This window comes from Globicephala melas, chromosome 13 (genome assembly GCF_963455315.2).
Source record: "Globicephala melas chromosome 13, mGloMel1.2, whole genome shotgun sequence".
Classification (NCBI taxonomy): Eukaryota; Metazoa; Chordata; class Mammalia; order Artiodactyla; family Delphinidae; genus Globicephala; species Globicephala melas.
In genome coordinates, this window is record NC_083326.1 from 29,625,970 (window position 1) to 29,644,253 (window position 18,284).

The following is an 18,284-nucleotide window of genomic DNA, read 5'->3' on the forward strand; positions in this document are numbered from 1 at the left end:
GGACCGCAGTGCGAACTTGGGCTGTGTGGTGACTGCAGCCACATTCCATCCCCACCCCTGCCTCCAGGATCCCCCATTAGACGGGTGACAGCCTTGCAAAAACACGACGGGACACAGGGGAAGGTCGAGTGCTGGGGGCTGGTGAGGCTGGGGAGCCGGTGTCTCCTGGATGCAGAGCTTGGTGTGGGAAGGTTAGGAAGTCGCGGGGGGGGGGCGGGTGGTGGTTTGCACAACAGTGTGAACGTACCTAACGCCACCGCACTGCGCCCTGAAAAACAGCGAGAACGGCAACTTGTAGGTTGTGTGTTCTTTGCCACAATGATAATGAAAAGGTCGTGCTCACTCTGGGCTCTGACGCAATGAAAACGAAGCCAACAGCGTAGCCGGGATCGGCTGGTCCGGCGAGGTCCCGCCCCGCCCGGACGGCCACCTGCGCCCCGCTACGGCCTCACCTCCGTGCCAGGCTGCTCGGCCCAGTTCGGGCGCACAGCCCGGGCCGCGCGGGTGGATCCACGGCCATCGCCGCGGGAGCCGCGGGCGGCGGAGCGGAGCCGACAGAGCCACCGGCCCCGGGACCAGCCGACCCACCTGGACACCCCGCACCCCGGACCCGGGGGACAACCCCATGGCCGCGCGGGGCCCCGAAGCCCCCAGCGGGCGCGCGCTGCGGGACGCGGTAAGTCGGACCCCGCGCGCGCCAAGCTTCGCTCCCGGGCTGGACACCCTCCCCTCCCCTCCCTCCCCTCCCCTCCCCCCTCCTCCTCCCTCCCCTCCTCCTTCCCTCCCCCTCCCCCTCCCATCCCTTCCCTCCCCTCCCCCCCCCACCCCGCCCAGCGCCGGGAGGCCAGCGGTCCTGCTTCCCGTTCGCTGAAGGAGCCGCAGCGCCGAGAGGAGACAACCAGTGGTCAGGACTGATCAGTTTGCCTCGTTAAAAAGAATTGGTTAGCTGTGCACACTCGAATCCACGTTTTCCTGACATGATTGAGGGGAAGAGCTCCTGACAGAGGGCCTTCTGCATACGTAAACGCAGGCTCCAGGTGGAGATCCGCCTCCATATCCTGGGCTCTAAAATGGAGATAATAGACGGGTGCCAGGAGTGAACTGTGTCGTAAATGGTATGAGATTTAAATCTGTAAACTGTAGGGCGACTTACAGTACCGCCTGCTGTCAGTCACCATAGATGATATATCCGTACGGCCTGGTAAACAATTTCTGCAACCCCAATCCCAGCTAATAAATCCCCACAAGTGTGGGCGAGCAAGAGGCCCCCGGTGGGTGCGTCTGGTGACTGTCTCAGGCCTTCTCAAGAAGTCCTTGAGGAGCCCAAGGTTAATAAGACTTTCTCCTACGTTATCTTCTGGACGTCTGATAGGTTATCGCTTATATTTAAGCGTACGATCATTTTGAGTTACTTGTTGTGAGTGGTGTGCGGTAAAGGTCGGGCCGGCTTATTTAGGGAGTTAACGCATTTGGCTAGCACTGTTCAGTGCTGTTGGTTGACTAGACCTTCCTTACCCTTTGAGTGGGAAGGCCTTAACACCTGGTCGGGAATCAACTAATGGAATATATAGATGGTTCTCTTCCATGGCGCTTAGAATTAGAATGCTCTGCATCACAAGTAAATATATATTCACTTGTGGTTCATTTTTCAGGCAGAAAATCTATTTCAGGAACTTCAAGAACACTTTCAAGCTCTGACTGCAACGTTAAACCTGAGAAATATCCTTTTCTGTCTCATAACAAACACTGCGGTTGCTTTTGGACTATTGAGCTGTCGTGGACTATCTTGTTGTTTTCTGTATTAGTGGATACTTGTTGACCTAAGACTTCCTGGTGGTTACGTCTGTGCCTTTACATGGCATCCTGATGTATTAATTACCGCTCACAGGTAATTACTTCCTGCTTGACCAGCAATACAGGGCATTTCATGAGGCAAGGATAAAACACAAGGACACACGAACAACACATACTACCCAGTGGGGCCTCCCAGCAAGCCCTAAAGAAATCTGGTTAGTCTGCTAAATAGCATTTATACTCCCCCAAACAGTCAACCCTGCACAGGTACTGGTTAGGTCTCCAGTGCAGGGTACGCTATCTGGCTCTCCTTGCCTTGTTTTGTTTTGTAACTTCAGCAGCTCGCCATTTGGTAAGCCATGGATTCAAACAGAGTTAGGTGGAATGTTTGTTTCCGGTTTAAGAAAATCCAGAAAAAGGGACACTTGCCCTAAGACTTGCCCAAGTGAACTCACTTCACACAATTAAACTCCTGCCTTAAAATGTGTACAAATTGTTTGCAGAGAGATCATGTAGATGGGCTCCCACAGGGAAAAAGAGATTCTGAAACAGGATAAAATTATAAACAGTAGGAAAGTTTGTTTTAAACACAGTTAATTTTCATTGTATTTACATACTGATTAGAGTTTGGTTAAAACATAGTTAAACATACCAGACAACCTCATATCCCCGAATCCATGTCCACGGAAAGGGAGCCAAGGTTTCAGAACCGGGCTCAGCGTGCAAAGATTAAAGGCACGTACAGACCCTCAGGGATGTGATTAATGTGCACTGACTTAAGGTGTTAGTACACATCCGCTGCCTTTGATTCCCTCATTTTAGATGCACCACAGGGCATTTTTATCAGCCCTGGTGATGCAGTTTACGTGGAGGCTTTGAGGGACCTGGGTAGGTGCCCGTATTCCATGTGCTGTTCTCCTTAACCTCGTACTGGAAGAAATGGGAGGCCGCATTGAAGACTTGCAGAAGAATGTGAACGACTTGATGGTGCAAGCTGGGATTGAAAGTTCTGCTCAAGAGCAAATGGCGAGGCGTTATTAAGGCACTCAGGTGTTCACCGTTTACATATCTTCTGCTTTCATCTTGAAACATTTAAGCCCATATTTGTTCACTAAGGGAACTACTGCTTCTGCACTACATGAAAAACCTTCAGGAATAATAAAAAAAATTCACAAATGCTCTTTTCTAAATGGAACAGAAACACTCTTTGTCATTGTTCCTTAAAAAGTGCACATTTTAAAGGAAAACTATTACTTAAAAATTGGATTTTGTTAAAGTACTTTTCACCCTCATCCCTCAAATTAGTTTTCAATCAAAACACAAGTCATGATGAATGAGTGCTTGGGGATGACAACTAGTGGCTTCTGTTTGAGACGTTCATGGAAGGATTTAAAGAAGACACAAGTGCATTAGGTTCTCACCCCATTTCATGAGTGGTTCCTGAGGAGCCCACCCCGCCCCCCAGAATGCAAATATTTCTTTTCCAGTGGAATTTTGCATTTCATCTTTTTTCTTTTACTATTTTATTTTTAATTTTTAGTCTTAGTTTTATTTTTTAATTGAAGGTTTTATTGTAGTTGACGTACAATAGTATATAAGTTATAGGTGTACAATGTAGTGATTCACAATTTTTAAATGTTATACTCCATTTATAGTTACTAGAAAATATTGGCTGTATCACCCATGTTGTACAATGTATCCTTGTAGCTTATTTTATACATAATGGTTTGTACCTCTTAATCCCCTACCCCTAGTTGCCTCTCCCCCTTCCCTCTCCCCAATGGCAACCACTAATTTGTTCTCTATATCTGTGAGTCTGCTTCTTTTTTTTTTCGTGGTACGCGGGCCTCTCACTGTTGTGGCCTCTCCCGTTGCGGAGCACAGGCTCCGGACGCGCAGGCTCAGCGGCCATGGCTCACGGGCCCAGCCGCTCCGCGGCATGTGGGATCTTCCCGGACCGGGGCACGAACTCGTGTCCCCTGCATCGGCAGGCAGACTCTCAACCACTGCGCCACCAGGGAAGCCCTGTGAGTCTGCTTCTTTTCTGTTATATTCACTAGTTTGTTATATTTTTTAGATTTCCTACATATAAGTGAAATCATACAGTATTTGGCTTTCTCTGTCTGACTTATTTCACTTAGCATGATGCCCTCCAAGTCCATCCATGTTGCTGCAAATGGCAAATTTCATTCTTTGTTTATGGCTGAGAAGTATTCCATTGTATATACACACCACATCTTCTTTATCCGTCATCTGTTGATGGACACTTGGGTTGCTTCCGTATCTTGGCAATTGTAAATAATGCTGCAATGAACATTGGGGTGCATGTATCTTTTCGAATTAGTGTTTTTGGTTTTTTTTCTGCACTTCATCTTGAAGATGCAGATAAATGCTTGGCTTCAGGTCTTGGACTGAATATGTATCTGTGTGACATACCTGGAGACACAAACCTTTTGTCTTTTGTGAAGATACTCAAGCATGTTTCACTGACATAATATTCTGATTCTATGAGCACATTCTAATTTTAGTTGAACAGTTAGATGCTGTTGTTTTCCTTGCTTTCCTATTTCTCTGTCAACTGTTATCCCAAGTCAGCTGGCAGATCATCTGTGCTTATCCTGCTGAATCAGAGTGCGTTCACCTGTCAGTGACTTATTTATCAATTTCTACATCCGCTGTTCTGGTAGAAAGGGTCATTGGAATCTGTGTCCTGCACACACGAGCTGCAGATCTCGGGGAGGGCGCTCCAGTTCTGTCTGCAGGATGAATACTTAGCTCTACCCAGGGAGGTTGCGTCAGACGGGTCCACCTGCCCTGGAGCCTTGTCCTGCCTCCACCCTCTGGGTGCTGAGGACCAGGTTCTGCAGGGCACCAAGCCCAGCTCTGGGCACGCTGCCAGGAAGGGGATGGCGGCCAGTAACTTAGTTCCTTCCTGTCATCACCCAGACTCCAGCTGGCTGTTTTAAATTTGGTCAAAACCCACCATATATTAGGCATCAAATTAAATGGATGAGTAGGTATCAAAACTTCACTTTTTTTTTTTTGCGGTACGCGGGCGTCTCACTGTCGCGGCCTCTCCCGTTGCGGAGCACAGGCTCCGGACGCGCAGGCTCAGCGGCCACGGCTCACGGGCCCAGCCGCTCCGCGGCATGTGGGGTCTTCCCGGACTGGGGCACAAACCCGTGTCCCCTGCATCGGCAGGCGCACTCTCAACCACTGCGCCACCAGGGAAGCCCCAAAACTTCACTTTTTTGATGCACGTACAGCCATTATTTAAAGCAGCATGAGAGAAGGTCAGATATCTAAAAGCGTGTTTAAAAGCTGATAATGCCTTTTAAGTTAAAAGAAGGACCTCAGTGAATCTAAACCCGTGCTTGTTGGTTTTGCTGGGTCAAGGATTCCTAGCACAGCGCTGTGGATTTCAGGGGATTCGGCAAACCCCCTAAACTTGCTGTGCTCCTGCTGTGGGGAGGGGAGTCCATGACCCCCAGATGGTAGGAGCTACTGTTCCGTATGCCAGCGGATTTGGCCCGCCGCCCCGACATCTGAACACCTTTCCTGCTGCGAGGAAGCAGGCACGCTGTTGTCTGAGGAGAACCTCTCCACACTGTTGATGCAAAGTGATGCTTTGTCACTTGAAGAACACACCCCTTAAGCTGTGAATCCACACAGACTCCATCTGACTAAAGTGAACATCATCTAACATTTAGGGTTTTCTATATTCCGAATTTTTCCTGTACAAAACTGTTCTAGTAATTACGGGAAAGTAAGCTAATTTTATTGATAGCTTTGGATTCCAGTTTACGTAACTGTACATTAACTGATATATAAAATCAATCGTTACTTCTTTCCACTTTTTTCTTACAGACTTGAGGACAGTAGACCAGTCATTTGAAAATGTGAAAGAGTGAAAACTGTACTTTTTGAGTAATAATCTACATAACACGAGTTCTTATTTTTAGTATTTAAGAATTCATTTTAGTAAAATAAAGCATTAAAAGAACAAAGGCAATGCAATAAGAATGTAAGTAAGAAGGTGATTAACCACTTAACAAAGATGGTTGTAAAATGGCAGAACACTTTTCAATGCACACCTAACATTTGTAAATCATGGAGGAAAAGCACGAGTTACATTAGGTCAATTTTTTTTCCAGAATTAAGTTCTATATAGATCCTTCTTTAAAATACCACAAGAAGTTTTCTGATAGAAGTTGCTTTTTTTTTTTTTTTGTCCACTGCAGCATGTGGGATCTTAGTTCCCCAACCAGGGATCGAACCCACACCCCCTGTATTGGAAGTGCAGAGTCTTAACCACTGGACTGCCAGGGAAATCCCAGAAGTTGCTTTTTTAATAACTGCATTCCAATTCAATAATTCCAGTCACACAGTTTTGGGGAAGACTTGGTTTAATCTGCCCAGTCCAAGCAAATTCTAACAGTATGTTCTCCAAATCAAAGGAAACCAATCAAAGGACAGCCAAAGAAACAGGTGATGCAGGAGCTCCATGATTGCTTCCTGGGACACCCTCACCCGCTCCAGCCCCCACAGAGGTAGTTACCAAGGAGATGCACAAAGATTGCACCTAAGTTTAATTTGTCAGTTAGAGATGCTTTCAAACAATTGTTCAATTCACCTGTCTCTGAGCCAAAGTACGAATAGAGCTATGATCACCTAAAAAGGCTCTCATTGTAAAGAGTAACATTATTCCTGCATATAAAATAAATCATACTCTTTATACAAAAGTCAAACTCACTCATAATTCTACAATTTAGAATTAACCACTGTCAATACTTTTTTCTATGCAGGGACTTTTATATAGCTGATCATATTGTTTATAATCTAATATCCTGCTCTCATATCATAAACACTTTTCCCCAGGTGAAAGTTTCATACCCACTTTTTATGGTTACTAATATTCTATTATGTGGTTGAAATAATTTAACCATCCCCTTAACTATTCCTTGGACTTTGAGGTTATTTCTCACTTCCTTGCTATTATAAATAATGCTTTAATGAGCACTGTTATCCACGAATTCTCTGCACATTTCACTAGGGCCAGAAGTATGACCACAGGCCAAGCACATTGGCAGAATGCACCTAAGAAAAGAAAAGAAGGGTCATTTCACACCCCCGACAGTGATGCAAACCCAAAGTTTAAACCCAAAGTTTTAAAATAGCATCATTTAAATTCAATATTCTTGGTGGTTTAAAATCACGATATTTCCATTTGATTATGTGAAAAATCTCAAAGCATCTTAGCCATAATTATAATTTTAGTAGAAACTGGGGCAAATACTTGAATTAAAGTAAACTAAACAGATTTGAGCCTTCATCAATAATACAGAACACAATTTAGAGTCCAGGATTTTTAAGAAATTAAATAAGTAGAAAAGAAAGCTTCTATTAGTTATTAACTAAAATAAAAACATTGATATTGTCCAAAATATGCTAACTTCTTTCTAAAGAAAGTCCCAGGCTGATCCCCTTTTATTGGCTCATCTGACTGACATCTCAATTATTCACTCAAACCACAGACATCTAGCTTTAAAGAGATTATTTGGCATTTCATAATATCATACCTGTTTCTATATCTTCCTAATGTTTTTATAAAGAATTGCTTTTTTCCAGCACCCTGTTACATATATTCAAAAGAAACGAGAATGTTTTCATAGGGAAAAGAGGGAAAGTAACAGATGGATTTACATGTATTTAAATACTCTTATTCTAATCTAAATTGGACTAACACAACATTTTAGTAGAAAGCATTTTACTTAAGTAAAATGGAGTTACTTCAATATCAAATCCTGCATTCATGTATCTGTTATGAAACTTATGAAAACATAAAGCTTAATAATAAAGGGATGAATCTATAAGGCAGAAGTTCTGGGTGCAGTTGTCTGAAGTTTTAAATTCACTTACTTTTTTACAATTGCCCAATCTATTACCATAGATTTTTAACTCCCCCCAAATCTCCCTTCAGCCGCTCCAAGCTTGGGCAAGAAAGATCTTTTCAGAACTGAAATTCCATCACCTTACACCTCCTTCCCCAAGCAAAGCCTCCGAAGCTGCCAGCACCCCCTTCCCCCCCCCCCCCCCCCCCGCCTGCCCCGCATCCCACTACACTCTCCCCGCAAGACGAGCCCCGCTCCCTCCCACCACTGGCTCCTGAGGTCCCCTCTGGAATGGAGTTACACACACGCACACGCACACACACACGCACACACGCCTAGTTAGCACTTTTTATATCTGATCTCAGCTTGAAAATAATTTCCTCAGAGATTCTTTCCTTGAGCGCCTGTCCGGGTCTGAAGTAATTTTATGGGGTCTCTTGCTGACTATCACAGTTGTAATTTTACTTTTATGTGATCATTTGATTGTCTTCTCCACAAGGCAGCAACTGGATTGATTTTGTTCACCCCAGGTGCCCAGATGCTACTCAAACATTTTCTTTGAATTAATGAATGAATTTGGAGAGTTTCAGAATACTTTGCAATCTTTTTGTCCATGGAGATGTGTGAAAACTTGACCACTTTTTGAACAAGAAAACCAGAGGCCAGAGGGAGGGCTGGGGACAACAGCAATGACTGGAGGAGACTAGCGTGGTGTGGCCCCCAGAGAGCAGGGGAGGTGATGCTGAGCTCCTGGGGGAGCTGCGGTGGTTCTTATAGAACCTTTGATGATAAATGTAAAAATGCCACAGAAGAATGCTACGATCAGATGCATTTTAAAAGCCATTAATAAAAACAATGTAGGAAAAACAATTCAAAATGATACCCACTTAAAGCAAGTCTTCCAAAATGTCCTGGTCTGATTTTCAAGACCTCAGACTTTCCCAGGCAATCTGGGGAGGTCACAAGAACACCCTGCATTTTGACTGAGCAACCCGAGAAAGCAAACTTTCAGTGTGGTCTTTGGAATCATCAGTGTTGCGGTTTTCTAGGGTAGTTTTACATGGGAGATGCTTTGATTCTGTTGGTGCCCCAAGCTCCCGGTCTCGTCCGGACTCGGCGCAGGCAGAATAGGGCAGTCAAGCCCACAGACCCTTGGACGCCTACGTAACAGCCTAGTGCAAACACTGTGGCTGCTGATTGTTTTACTGTTTCACATCTTGTTTTCAGTGTCTTAAAACTATATGAATGGCATCATGCCGTAGTGTCCTCTGGACCTGGCTTTTCCATTCAGCAGTTGGAGATTCGCCTGTGTTGATATGTATAGGTCTAGACAACGTAACTAACTTCAGTGTAATAGTCCTTTGACTCTGCCATTGGTTTCCAAATGATGCTGCAGTGAGTACTCTTGCGTGCCTGCTGTGTGTATGTCAGTCCCTCTAGTGTACCTGGTAACTTACTATATTCCTGAATATGTTCTGTACCTCCTAGGCTGGTTGCCTCTGTGTCAGCTGCCATGTCTAATTCCTGGACTTTGCATAAAAGCCATCCTGGGAAGGTTGGGAAACAGAAGTCACTCGATGCCCAGAGAACCAGGGGTATCAGCATACTTTCTCTACTAGTTAATTTCAACTTGATTAAAGCAGTATGCACAGCGGTGAGGTAAGGTTTGGTAGCCCTGCAGATCTAGGTTTTGAATTCATGTCCTCTGCGACTAGTTGTAACTTTGGGCAATCTATGCTTTAGTTTCCTTCTCTGCAGACTATCTACGTGGCAGGTGCTTGGACGGATTTGAGAAAATGGCTTATAAGTTACTTGGTTCAGGGTGAGGTAGATAGTGATAAGCTATAAGCTTATTATTACAATGATAAGCTTATAACAGTAAGATATAAACTTGGAATGAAGAGGCCAAATCATTATAAATTCAACAATATTGCAGTTACAAAGCACCAGTGAAAAAGATAGTTATTAAAGTCAAATGTGAATGAACTTATTACAACTTATAAATAAAATTTACGATAAATATACAGTAAGTTTACAAATGTAAAGTGTAAGCTTTTTGCTTGCTTATTTTTTGTTAACAGTTAATAAAGCTTTATCGATGAGATATAATTCACATGCCGTACAATTCATCCAATTAAAGCATCCAATTCAATGATTTTTGGTACATTCACAGAAGTGACAGTGAGCGTCTTTTCAGGTGATTACTGGCTACAGTATTTGTTTTGAGTAAGTGTCGGAAGTATTCACAGAAATGACGGTGAGCGTCTTTTCAGGTGATTACTGGCTAAAGTATTTGTTTTGAGTAAGTGTCGGAAGTATATTATTTTTTTTTAATAAATTCATTTATTTATTTGTGGCTGCGTTGGGTCTTCGTTGCTGCCTGCAGGCTTTCTCTAGCCTGCAGCTACTAGCCTTTCTCTAGTAGCCCACGAGCGGGGGCTACTCTCTGTTGCGGTGCGCAGGCTTCTCATTGCGGTGGCTTCTCTTGTTGCAGAGCATGGGCTCCAGGTGCGCAGGCTCAGTAGTTGTGGCTCGGAGGCTCAGTAGTTGTGGCTCGTGGGCTCTAGAGCGCAGGCTCAGTAGTTGTGGCGCACGGGCTTAGTTGCTCTGCAGCACGTGGGGTCTTCCCGGACCAGGGCTCGAACCCGTGTCCCCTGCATTGGCAGGTGGATTCTTAAGCAGTGTGCCACCAGGGAAGTCCCGGAAATATATTATTGAATGTCTCTTATATGCCAGGTACTTGGGGTCACGTTGACTTTTTTCATTAGCACTTCATTTGATATGGTATTATACTATTTTGTAAATGGGAAAATTAAAGCTAGAGATATTAAACTGCAGATTTACATCTGAATTTTATATCCATTTAAAAGTACACTCCTTCGAGTAAGTGTGTAGCTTTTCTTGTATTTGTTAATTTCATTCTTTGGTATGTACTCCTCATGTTTCAACAATGAGTCAATCTGACGAGGCAGTGGGTGTTTTCACATCACGGAGGGCCCACCAGCCCTGTTCTAATTGATCTGCGTGTAACACAGGTTGGACAGCAGACACCATCATCCCCTTCACATGGGAGGAAACGGAGCTCTGGGGGCTACTCGCTCAAGGTCCTCAGTAACGACAGAGCCTGGCTGTGAAACCAGGTAGGGGCTCCAGGGTGTGCCCCCCACAGGCCCCGGGCTGCCTCCACGCCGTATGCCCCCTCTTTCACCTCAGAGGCTGTGTGCCCTGAGATGTGCCTGTGAAGATCCCAACCAACAACACGCTGCTGGGGTAAGAGACTCAGGAGAGAAACTTGAGATTGTGATAAGGAAACTAGCTACACGGACTGAAGGGTCATGGTTGCTATGGAAAATACGATGCATTTAAGTGCGTTAGATACAATCTTAGGAGGCATGAGAAACACCTCTTACTTTTTATATTTAAAGGGAGTCCAAAAATCATTGTTGCACTGTTTTTATAACCAGAAGAATAAAAGATGATTTTTCCCTTTTCCTGAACTCAAGCCTTTGGTTCTGCTGTGGGTCGAACTGTGCCCCCTGAAAGTTCACATGTTGGGAATCCTCACCCCAGGACCTCAGAATGTGCCCTTTCTAGAGACGGGGCTGTTGCAGGTGTAACTAGTCGAGATGAGGTCATGCTGGAGCAGGGTGGCCCCCACCCAGTGGGGACACTTGCACACAGACACGCACACGGGGAGAACACCGCGTGAAGACGAATGCTGGGCCTGGGGTGAGGCATCACCAGCCAAGGGACCCAAAGATGCCGGAAACCACCAGGGCCAGCAGGGTTTAGGAACAGACTCCCCGTCAGGCCCTGGAGGACCAGCCCTGCCGACACGTGGATCTGACCCCAGCCTCCAGAACTGTGTCGCGTCACCAGTCTGAGGTCCCTAATTACAGGAGACCCAGGAAACTCAGACAGACTCTGACAAGTGTGCAAACCACAGCAGCCCCATGGGACCCACACCTGAACCTCACTCAACAGTGAAGAGTTAATTCTTGACTACCAAAATCACTAATCTATACACTACTTTTCATAAGAAATGATTTTGACTGTTCCCATCACCATGTATTTTATTTCAGCTAGATATTTACAGATATTTGCTGATACAAAAATGCAAGGACCAGGCAGACTGAAAGTTGAGGCAATGCCATCCTCACTGCAGAACCCTCCAGCTCCTTGAGCTCTGTGTACTTTCCCAAACGCTTTCTCACAGGCTTTAAATAGTTGAAAATGTTTCCGCGTGAGAACGACCCCACGGCACTGCATGCACCAGGACTGGACGGGGGCTCAGTATCTGTACTTGGTGGAGTAGTCCTTCGGGGACACGACCAGGCCGCGGCCCTTCCGGGCCCCCCGGTACACCGTCTCGATGATGTCAATCATCTCCTGCTTGTCTTCCATGGCCCAGTTGATCTTGTTGTTGTTGCCAGTACCCAGGTCGATCATGATGTGCTTGTTCCTGTAGGTGGGCAAGAGGGGGTCCGTGCTCGTGAAAATGCTTCTGAAGCAGAATCCCATGGAAAACCTACCTGTATCTCCCACTGCGAACGAGGACACACACAATCAAGCGGGTCCGCCACTGTTTAGCAGGCTGGAAACCACCTAAATGCTGCTTAAAGAAACACACAGCTCCTTCCGCGTGCTCGCACACCCTAAGACAAAAAACCTACAGGGCAATCAAGGCCAAAGGACACAGCTTCAGTCACCTGGAAAGACAAACTGTTTTCCAGAGGGCTGCACTAATTTACCTGAAAAAGGCAGTGTGTGCGTTTGTCACGGTGTCCTTGTGAGCACTTGGTGTAAATTTTATTGAAAGCCATACTAACTGTGAAATAAATGATATTTTGCATTTCTATAATTCTTCGTAGACTGACCTTTCAAGACGCTTCTTTCTGAAATGAATTTATACGGGCACTGCATAAAAGAAAGACATTAACGCTTCTTGTACCAGCTGCACTGACTTTTATCAATTTAGCTTCCTGTTTCTGCAAGGTTGTGCGTCTGGCCCCCGGCTGCTGTTCCATGGTGCGTGCCCCATCCATCCTGAGGTCACAGCGTGGCCTCCTTTCAGCCAGGGCGAGCTTCCAAAAGGCAGACCTGATGCTTCTCTCTTGCTGCAAACACTCACTTCCAGGAACCTTCCAAGTCCACACACTGGTCCAGGAAACCGGGCATCTGGGCCCCGCCACGCTCTCCCCTGAGCACCCGCCACTCCCCAGCCCTCACCTGTCCGTCCTCCCTCATCCCTGCAGGTCCCCAAACATGCGGCCTGCGCTGCCCTGTGCCCCTGCCTGCGCTCGCCCGTTGGGATGCACGTGGCTCATGCCAACCTTACCCAGCAGCCTTTGGGCACTCCCCATCACCCTGCTACGCTCAGTGTTTGTGCCTCTGTAAACACCTGTTGCAATACTGTGATTTATAGGGAAAATATATAGTTGGTCACTCAGAAGAATATATTTCTCATATGCATTTGGTCTTCACCCACAGATCCTGGCTCACAGCTGCAAAACCTTCGGAATTTCCTGCAATAAGAGTGATGGGATATTTGGACTCTAGTCCTCCGTTCCTGAAGACACTTTAGGGCCATAAAGGTGAAACGGGTGCATAAGCACCCTTTCTGTCACAGTGAGTTTGTTAATGAAGGTGACTTCTAGATCCCACCAGCAGGGTGCCCAAGAATCGCCTGTTGGCGTAGGGAAGGCTGCACACACGCGCACACGCACACACGTTGCAACTGGGCCTGGGAACCCCTTTATCACCTGTCCCCTTGCATCTCCCTGGTTCCTTGTGCTAATTTACTCAGCTGTCGCCATCAGATGACGGTCTGTGATAGGAGGAAGCCTGTCTTATCTGACTTAATGTCCCAGCACTAGACATAAAAGCCAGCAGGACTCTATACGTAGATATACTTGGTGAATAAATTAATTAAAATACTGTTACTACTTGTCTTAGAATCCTGGAATCCCAGGTCACAGCAACAGTAGGTTTTGTCCCCTTTTCCAAGTGCAGCATCAGTCCTAAACTATCCAAACACACGGTGGCCGCAGCGCCACTTGACTCCTTTCTGCAACCTCCTTCGCCGTCAGGGCAGCCCCGCCCAGGTGGGCCCTACACAGTGCGGTGCCCACGGCCCACCTGGAGGGCTCTGGGAAAACGTGAGAAGCACGGCAGAAAAGGCCGAGATTGCCTTAAACAGCCTGTTAGTGGAAACGTGGCTTGGAAGGAGGTAGGGATGCATTTCGGGGAGTGGAGGAAAGGGATCCTTGCTGCACAGCGGCAGAATGTCTGTGACGCTGCAAAGTGATGAGCATGGATACCAGCCGAGGACACGGAAGCAAAGTCTTGAAGGCACTGCCTGGGTTCGTACTGCTTATAGTAAAAGGAGGGAGACAAACCGGAGTAAGATCCGTTAACCCAAAAGATTTCTCAGCCTCTCCAGGTAGCAAAAGATGCTGAAATCCAGAAATGGCTGCTGAGCTGTTGACACAGAGGCCACACCACCTTCTGCTGAAACCTAGTAAAGACCTAAAAGTCAGAAGGTTCAGTCACAGGACAGGATCTTCCCCCAGGAAGCAGCCATCGGGCAGAGGGCAGCCCCGGTGCCCAGGACAGAAACCTGACTGGCTCAGGCTAAGAGGGACAGAGCACGCAGTGAGAGGGGCTGATGCAACCCCAAAATGCTGCTGGCAGGAAGCACGTTGAAAAATGAACCAGCTGCAAATGCCTTTCATAAAAAAGGCAGGAAAAACTGGGTAGAACCCTCCCAGGGGGAGGCACTGGGCCAGGACTATGGTCCCAGTGCCGCATCAGAGCCCCCTTCCGAACCCTGACGCCCCACGGTGAACCCAAATCGCTTCCTGTGCCTGTCCCACACTGCGTCCTGGAGAGGGGGCCACAGATACGGAGCTGTGTGCAGAAGCTGTGCTTAATGGGTCACCTGGGAAGCCTCATCCACACCCAGTTTTGCACATGGGAGGGATGTGAATCTTTGGGAGCCGGAGGGCAGGCTGCAGTAGGCAAAATGCTAAAGTAACTCCTGCTACTTCCCGCCCTAATCCCTGGGACGGTGCTATGATGGGACACCATGCCTCTGATCAGTTACACTACACTGCAAAGGGAATTCTGCAGATGTCCCTAAGGTTACTCATCAGTTGATTTTAAAATAAGGAGACTCTCCTGGATTATTGGGTGAGTCTAATCCAATCACAAGTGCCCTCTGAAAGCAGAACAGGAAGCTGGAGCAGCTGTACGAAAAGGACTCAACTCGCTGCTCAGGGCTTCGAAGACAGACGGGCCTCTAGAGGCAGACAGCGGCCCCGGCGGCAACAGACCTCAGACCCCCAATCACCGGGAGATGGATCCAGCCCACAGCCCCGGTGAGCCAAGTGGATTCTTCCCTGACCAACTGCCTACATGACAGCCCAGCCCGTGACTCTGGCCTTGTGAGACCTCGAGGCAGAACCCACTGAGCCTGCCTGGACTCTGCCCTACAGACCTTGAGCTCATAAATGGTGTTGTTTTCAGCCACCAAGTTTGTTACAGAAAATAGAAACCGAATACACACCCTGCACACTCCACCCAGACCTTCCTGGACCGTTAGGGAGCTCCGCTTCTGCAGTACGGCCTAATGTTTATATTGCTACTTACTAACTTTTGTAGAAACAATAAACAGTACGCAATTTTGACAAGTAAAAACAGTGATTTTTTTAAAAAATGGTGACTTCTTTCCAAATTAAACCTCCACAACAGAATTTTTTTCACTCATGATGTTACTTAACTTTATTATATAAATACCATCAAAGGTATTTGCGTCTGCATCAGACTCTTGTGTACCTAACTCCGCATTTTCCTTTCATGCAAAGTCTGCCAATCATGGGTACAAATTAATTTAAGGTGATTAGGGAAAGTCTATTCCTTGAGCCCATGACTGACTGACTAGGGTACACAATAGAATTTTTCAGCTGATAAAAGATTTTTTACAAGATTTTGTATTTATAAGCAAAGTAATTAAGTACAGGTTTTCCTCTTGGATATCACAAAAGGATGCTAAATAGAGTCACTGATACATTTAAAAAGTGAGTTATTTTAAAGACATTTTTCATCAACAGATTAAATTTAAAGGTATCTTAAATTTCAGTAAGAATGTCTTCCATTTAATAACACTTCCCCTAGGTTCCTGGGCAGTTATTTCAAAATGGTAATTTGTTACTGAGTAAATGCTAAAACTGGAATTGTTACTTTGAAAATTATTTAAAAGATTGATTGCCTGGTGATACAAACTATATTATAATATGACTGCATAACTGATTTCCTCCTAAATAAAAGAATCTAAAGATTTCTTGATCTCATTAAACTTCCAGACCATCTATTCAATTTAAACAACAACTTTAAGATAAGAGAACATACCTGAAGAAAAACATGACAGTGCACGGATCGTATAACTCATACATTTTGTTGAAGTCAGGTACTTCTGTAATATCCACAAGATAAATAACTGCGAAATTTTTAACCTAAAAGTAAAGGAGATTGGGGGAAAAAAACTAAAATAACAAATCAACTTTTTATTCTGTAAAAGCACATTCAAAAACAAAAACAGAAGAATTTGTGTATAACAGGACAATTTTCAAACTGACTCTGCAACATTTTTTCCCAGTAGAGCTGCCATGTAGGAAATTACTTCAAGAGGATCAGGGTCCTGAGCAACCGTCCATTAACATCTCATTTAATGTTTTTCAGAACAGCAAGTTATGAGAATCCTGCAGAAGACGTCCACAGATACATTATGCACGCTGATCTAGCAATAATCTATGTGAACTTTTCCAATTTGTACTTTCACAAATACTGAATTACACGCATTAAACAACTGCTTTAAAACATGCCTTTGGGATTCAGCCACACACTCCCCTCTTACTGAGGTCTGGACACTTGCACATACTAACGGCCTAACACCCCAAATCACACTGCAGGTAACTAAGGTTCTTTAATTTCTTCCACAGCTGGAAGCTCATCAGAGAACATCTGGAAAACCCAGAAAACCATAAATAAAACAACCTTCAACCCCAACACCCCGAGCTGACTGCTGAGAATATACTTTCACTATATTCTTTCCCATTTCTTCTGGTATATATGTTTCTACTCTTTTAACAAATGTGATCATAGCGTGATCACACTACAAGATTTTGCATCCTGCTTTAATTGTGAGCATCCTCTTATATGAACCGTATACTTTACATAAGAGAAAGACAAAACCAAAATTTTATGGCTACATAACAGTTCACCAAGTGGCTATGCCATTATTTTTACCATTCTTTTGTTATTTTCTTTGACTTTTCATGAATATAAATAATTCAGATTTTCACTGATATCAATTATTCACATGTGCACATTATTACCCTTAAATTCATATACATACTTCATTATTTCCTAAGGATAAACACCTAAAATAGAATCTTCAGAACAAAAGACATGACATTTTAAAGGCTCCTTGTAAATACTGTCTCAACGCCTTTTAGGAAGTTATACCGATTTATATCATGGGTTGATTTATGCCCTTTCACCCCGCAAGAAGATATACTGAAGTCCTGACCCCCAGTACTCAGAATGTGACCTGATCTGGGAAAAGGGTGCCTGCAGAGCTCATCAGTGAAGGTCAAACGAGGTCATCCTGGAGTCTGACCCCTAATCCAATCTGACTGGTGTTCCTATAGGAAAAGGGCCATGTGAAAACACACCAAGGGAGAAGCCACATGAACACGGAGGATTGGAGTGACGCACACCTATAAGCCATGGAGTGCCACAGATCGCGGAAGACGCCAGGAGCTGGAAGAAACAAGAGGGGATTCTCCCTTGAGGGTTTCAGAGGGAGCACGGCCCTGCTGACACCTTGATTTCGGACTTCTGACCTCCAGGATGTGAGGTAATAAATTTCTGTTGTTTTAATCTGCCCGGTTTGTGGCGCTTTGCTACAGCAGCCCCCGGAAATTCATAGAAAATGCACAACATTTCTTCATATAAAACTAACTCTAAAAGCCTAACTGTAATTTACAGATGAAATAATACGGTATTTGGGATTTGCTTTCAATACTGCAGCATGAAAAGCGTTTGAGGGGTTAAACGGTACAAGACTGACAAAATATTGGTGATTGCAGTAGGTACAGAGGAATTCACTGTTCTCTCCCCCTCACTTGGGAATATGAAGAAGTATTTAATATGGAAATTTAAACCACCATCACCCAGAGAAAGGAGGGAAGGAAGTTTACATTTAGTGGGCACTCCTTTTGAGGACAGACCTCGGTGCTGAGGTAGGGGAAGAACAGGTGTCTCTCCCAGCCACATGCCCCTTTCCTGGTGAAAGGAGAGAACACACCTGCAGAAGGTGGAGAGTGAGCTGAGCACCACGTGCTCACGTGGCCACAGCAGACACCGAGGTGGAGGACTGGGCAAGGCCAGCCACGCGCTGGCAGAACTGCTTCCTGCAAAAGTCACCCCGCTAGTGTTTAAGGTTCTGCCCACATCCAATTTCACTAAGCAGACATATTTTATTTCTTCCCACATAATAAAACAGATATTATATATATAAAAAACAGATATTATAAT

At 45.3% G+C, this 18,284-nt stretch overlaps 3 protein-coding genes across 8 annotated transcripts in view; 2 read left to right on the forward strand and 1 right to left on the reverse strand.

Moving 5' to 3' along the window:
• The first annotated feature begins 232 nt into the window (after positions 1-232).
• HSBP1L1 (heat shock factor binding protein 1 like 1) lies at positions 233-12,153 on the forward strand. Of its 2 annotated transcripts, XR_009566460.1 has the most exons (5): positions 233-676; positions 1,653-1,719; positions 2,726-2,844; positions 3,679-3,821; positions 10,721-12,153. XR_009566460.1 is itself a non-coding variant. In XM_030868269.2 (3 exons), exons 1-3 carry the CDS (start codon positions 626-628, stop codon positions 2,833-2,835), a joined length of 228 nt encoding a protein of 75 aa, XP_030724129.1. In that variant the 5' UTR covers positions 233-625; the 3' UTR covers positions 2,836-3,661. The 2 variants fall into 2 exon arrangements, 1 of the variants encoding a protein (XP_030724129.1); XM_030868269.2 differs by lacking the exons at positions 3,679-3,821; positions 10,721-12,153 and having other exon boundaries at positions 2,726-3,661.
• Positions 11,741-18,284, reverse strand: part of TXNL4A (thioredoxin like 4A) — a 33,898-nt gene continuing 27,354 nt past the window's right edge. For all 5 annotated transcript variants that reach the window (XM_070047083.1, XM_030868267.2, XM_030868265.2 and 2 more), the window contains 2 exons: positions 16,095-16,198; positions 11,741-12,147 (listed from right to left, as the gene is read on the reverse strand). In XM_070047083.1, coding sequence (XP_069903184.1) covers positions 11,976-12,147; positions 16,095-16,198 — 276 coding nt within the window. In that variant the 3' untranslated portion in view covers positions 11,741-11,975. The remainder of the gene's footprint in view (positions 12,148-16,094; positions 16,199-18,284) is intronic.
• The window catches only part of LOC115859363 (putative 2-hydroxyacid dehydrogenase SE_1879), a 32,406-nt gene continuing 26,424 nt past the window's right edge, over positions 12,303-18,284 (forward strand). The window contains 1 exon segment of the mRNA XM_030868271.2: positions 12,303-17,604. The gene's annotated coding sequence lies outside the window, so the exon portion shown is untranslated.

What these genes read in the sequence shown, in the direction of transcription:
- HSBP1L1 (XM_030868269.2), top strand. Translation starts at nt 626, where the DNA reads ATGGCCGCGCGGGGCCCCGAAGCCCCCAGCGGGCGCGCGCTGCGGGAC. An exon ending in GGCGCGCGCTGCGGGACGCG is followed by an intron (nt 677 to 1,652) that starts GTAAGTCGGACC and finishes TTCATTTTTCAG; the next exon opens with GCAGAAAATCTATTTCAGGA. An exon ending in TGCAACGTTAAACCTGAGAA is followed by an intron (nt 1,720 to 2,725) that starts ATATCCTTTTCT and finishes TTAACCTCGTAC; the next exon opens with TGGAAGAAATGGGAGGCCGC.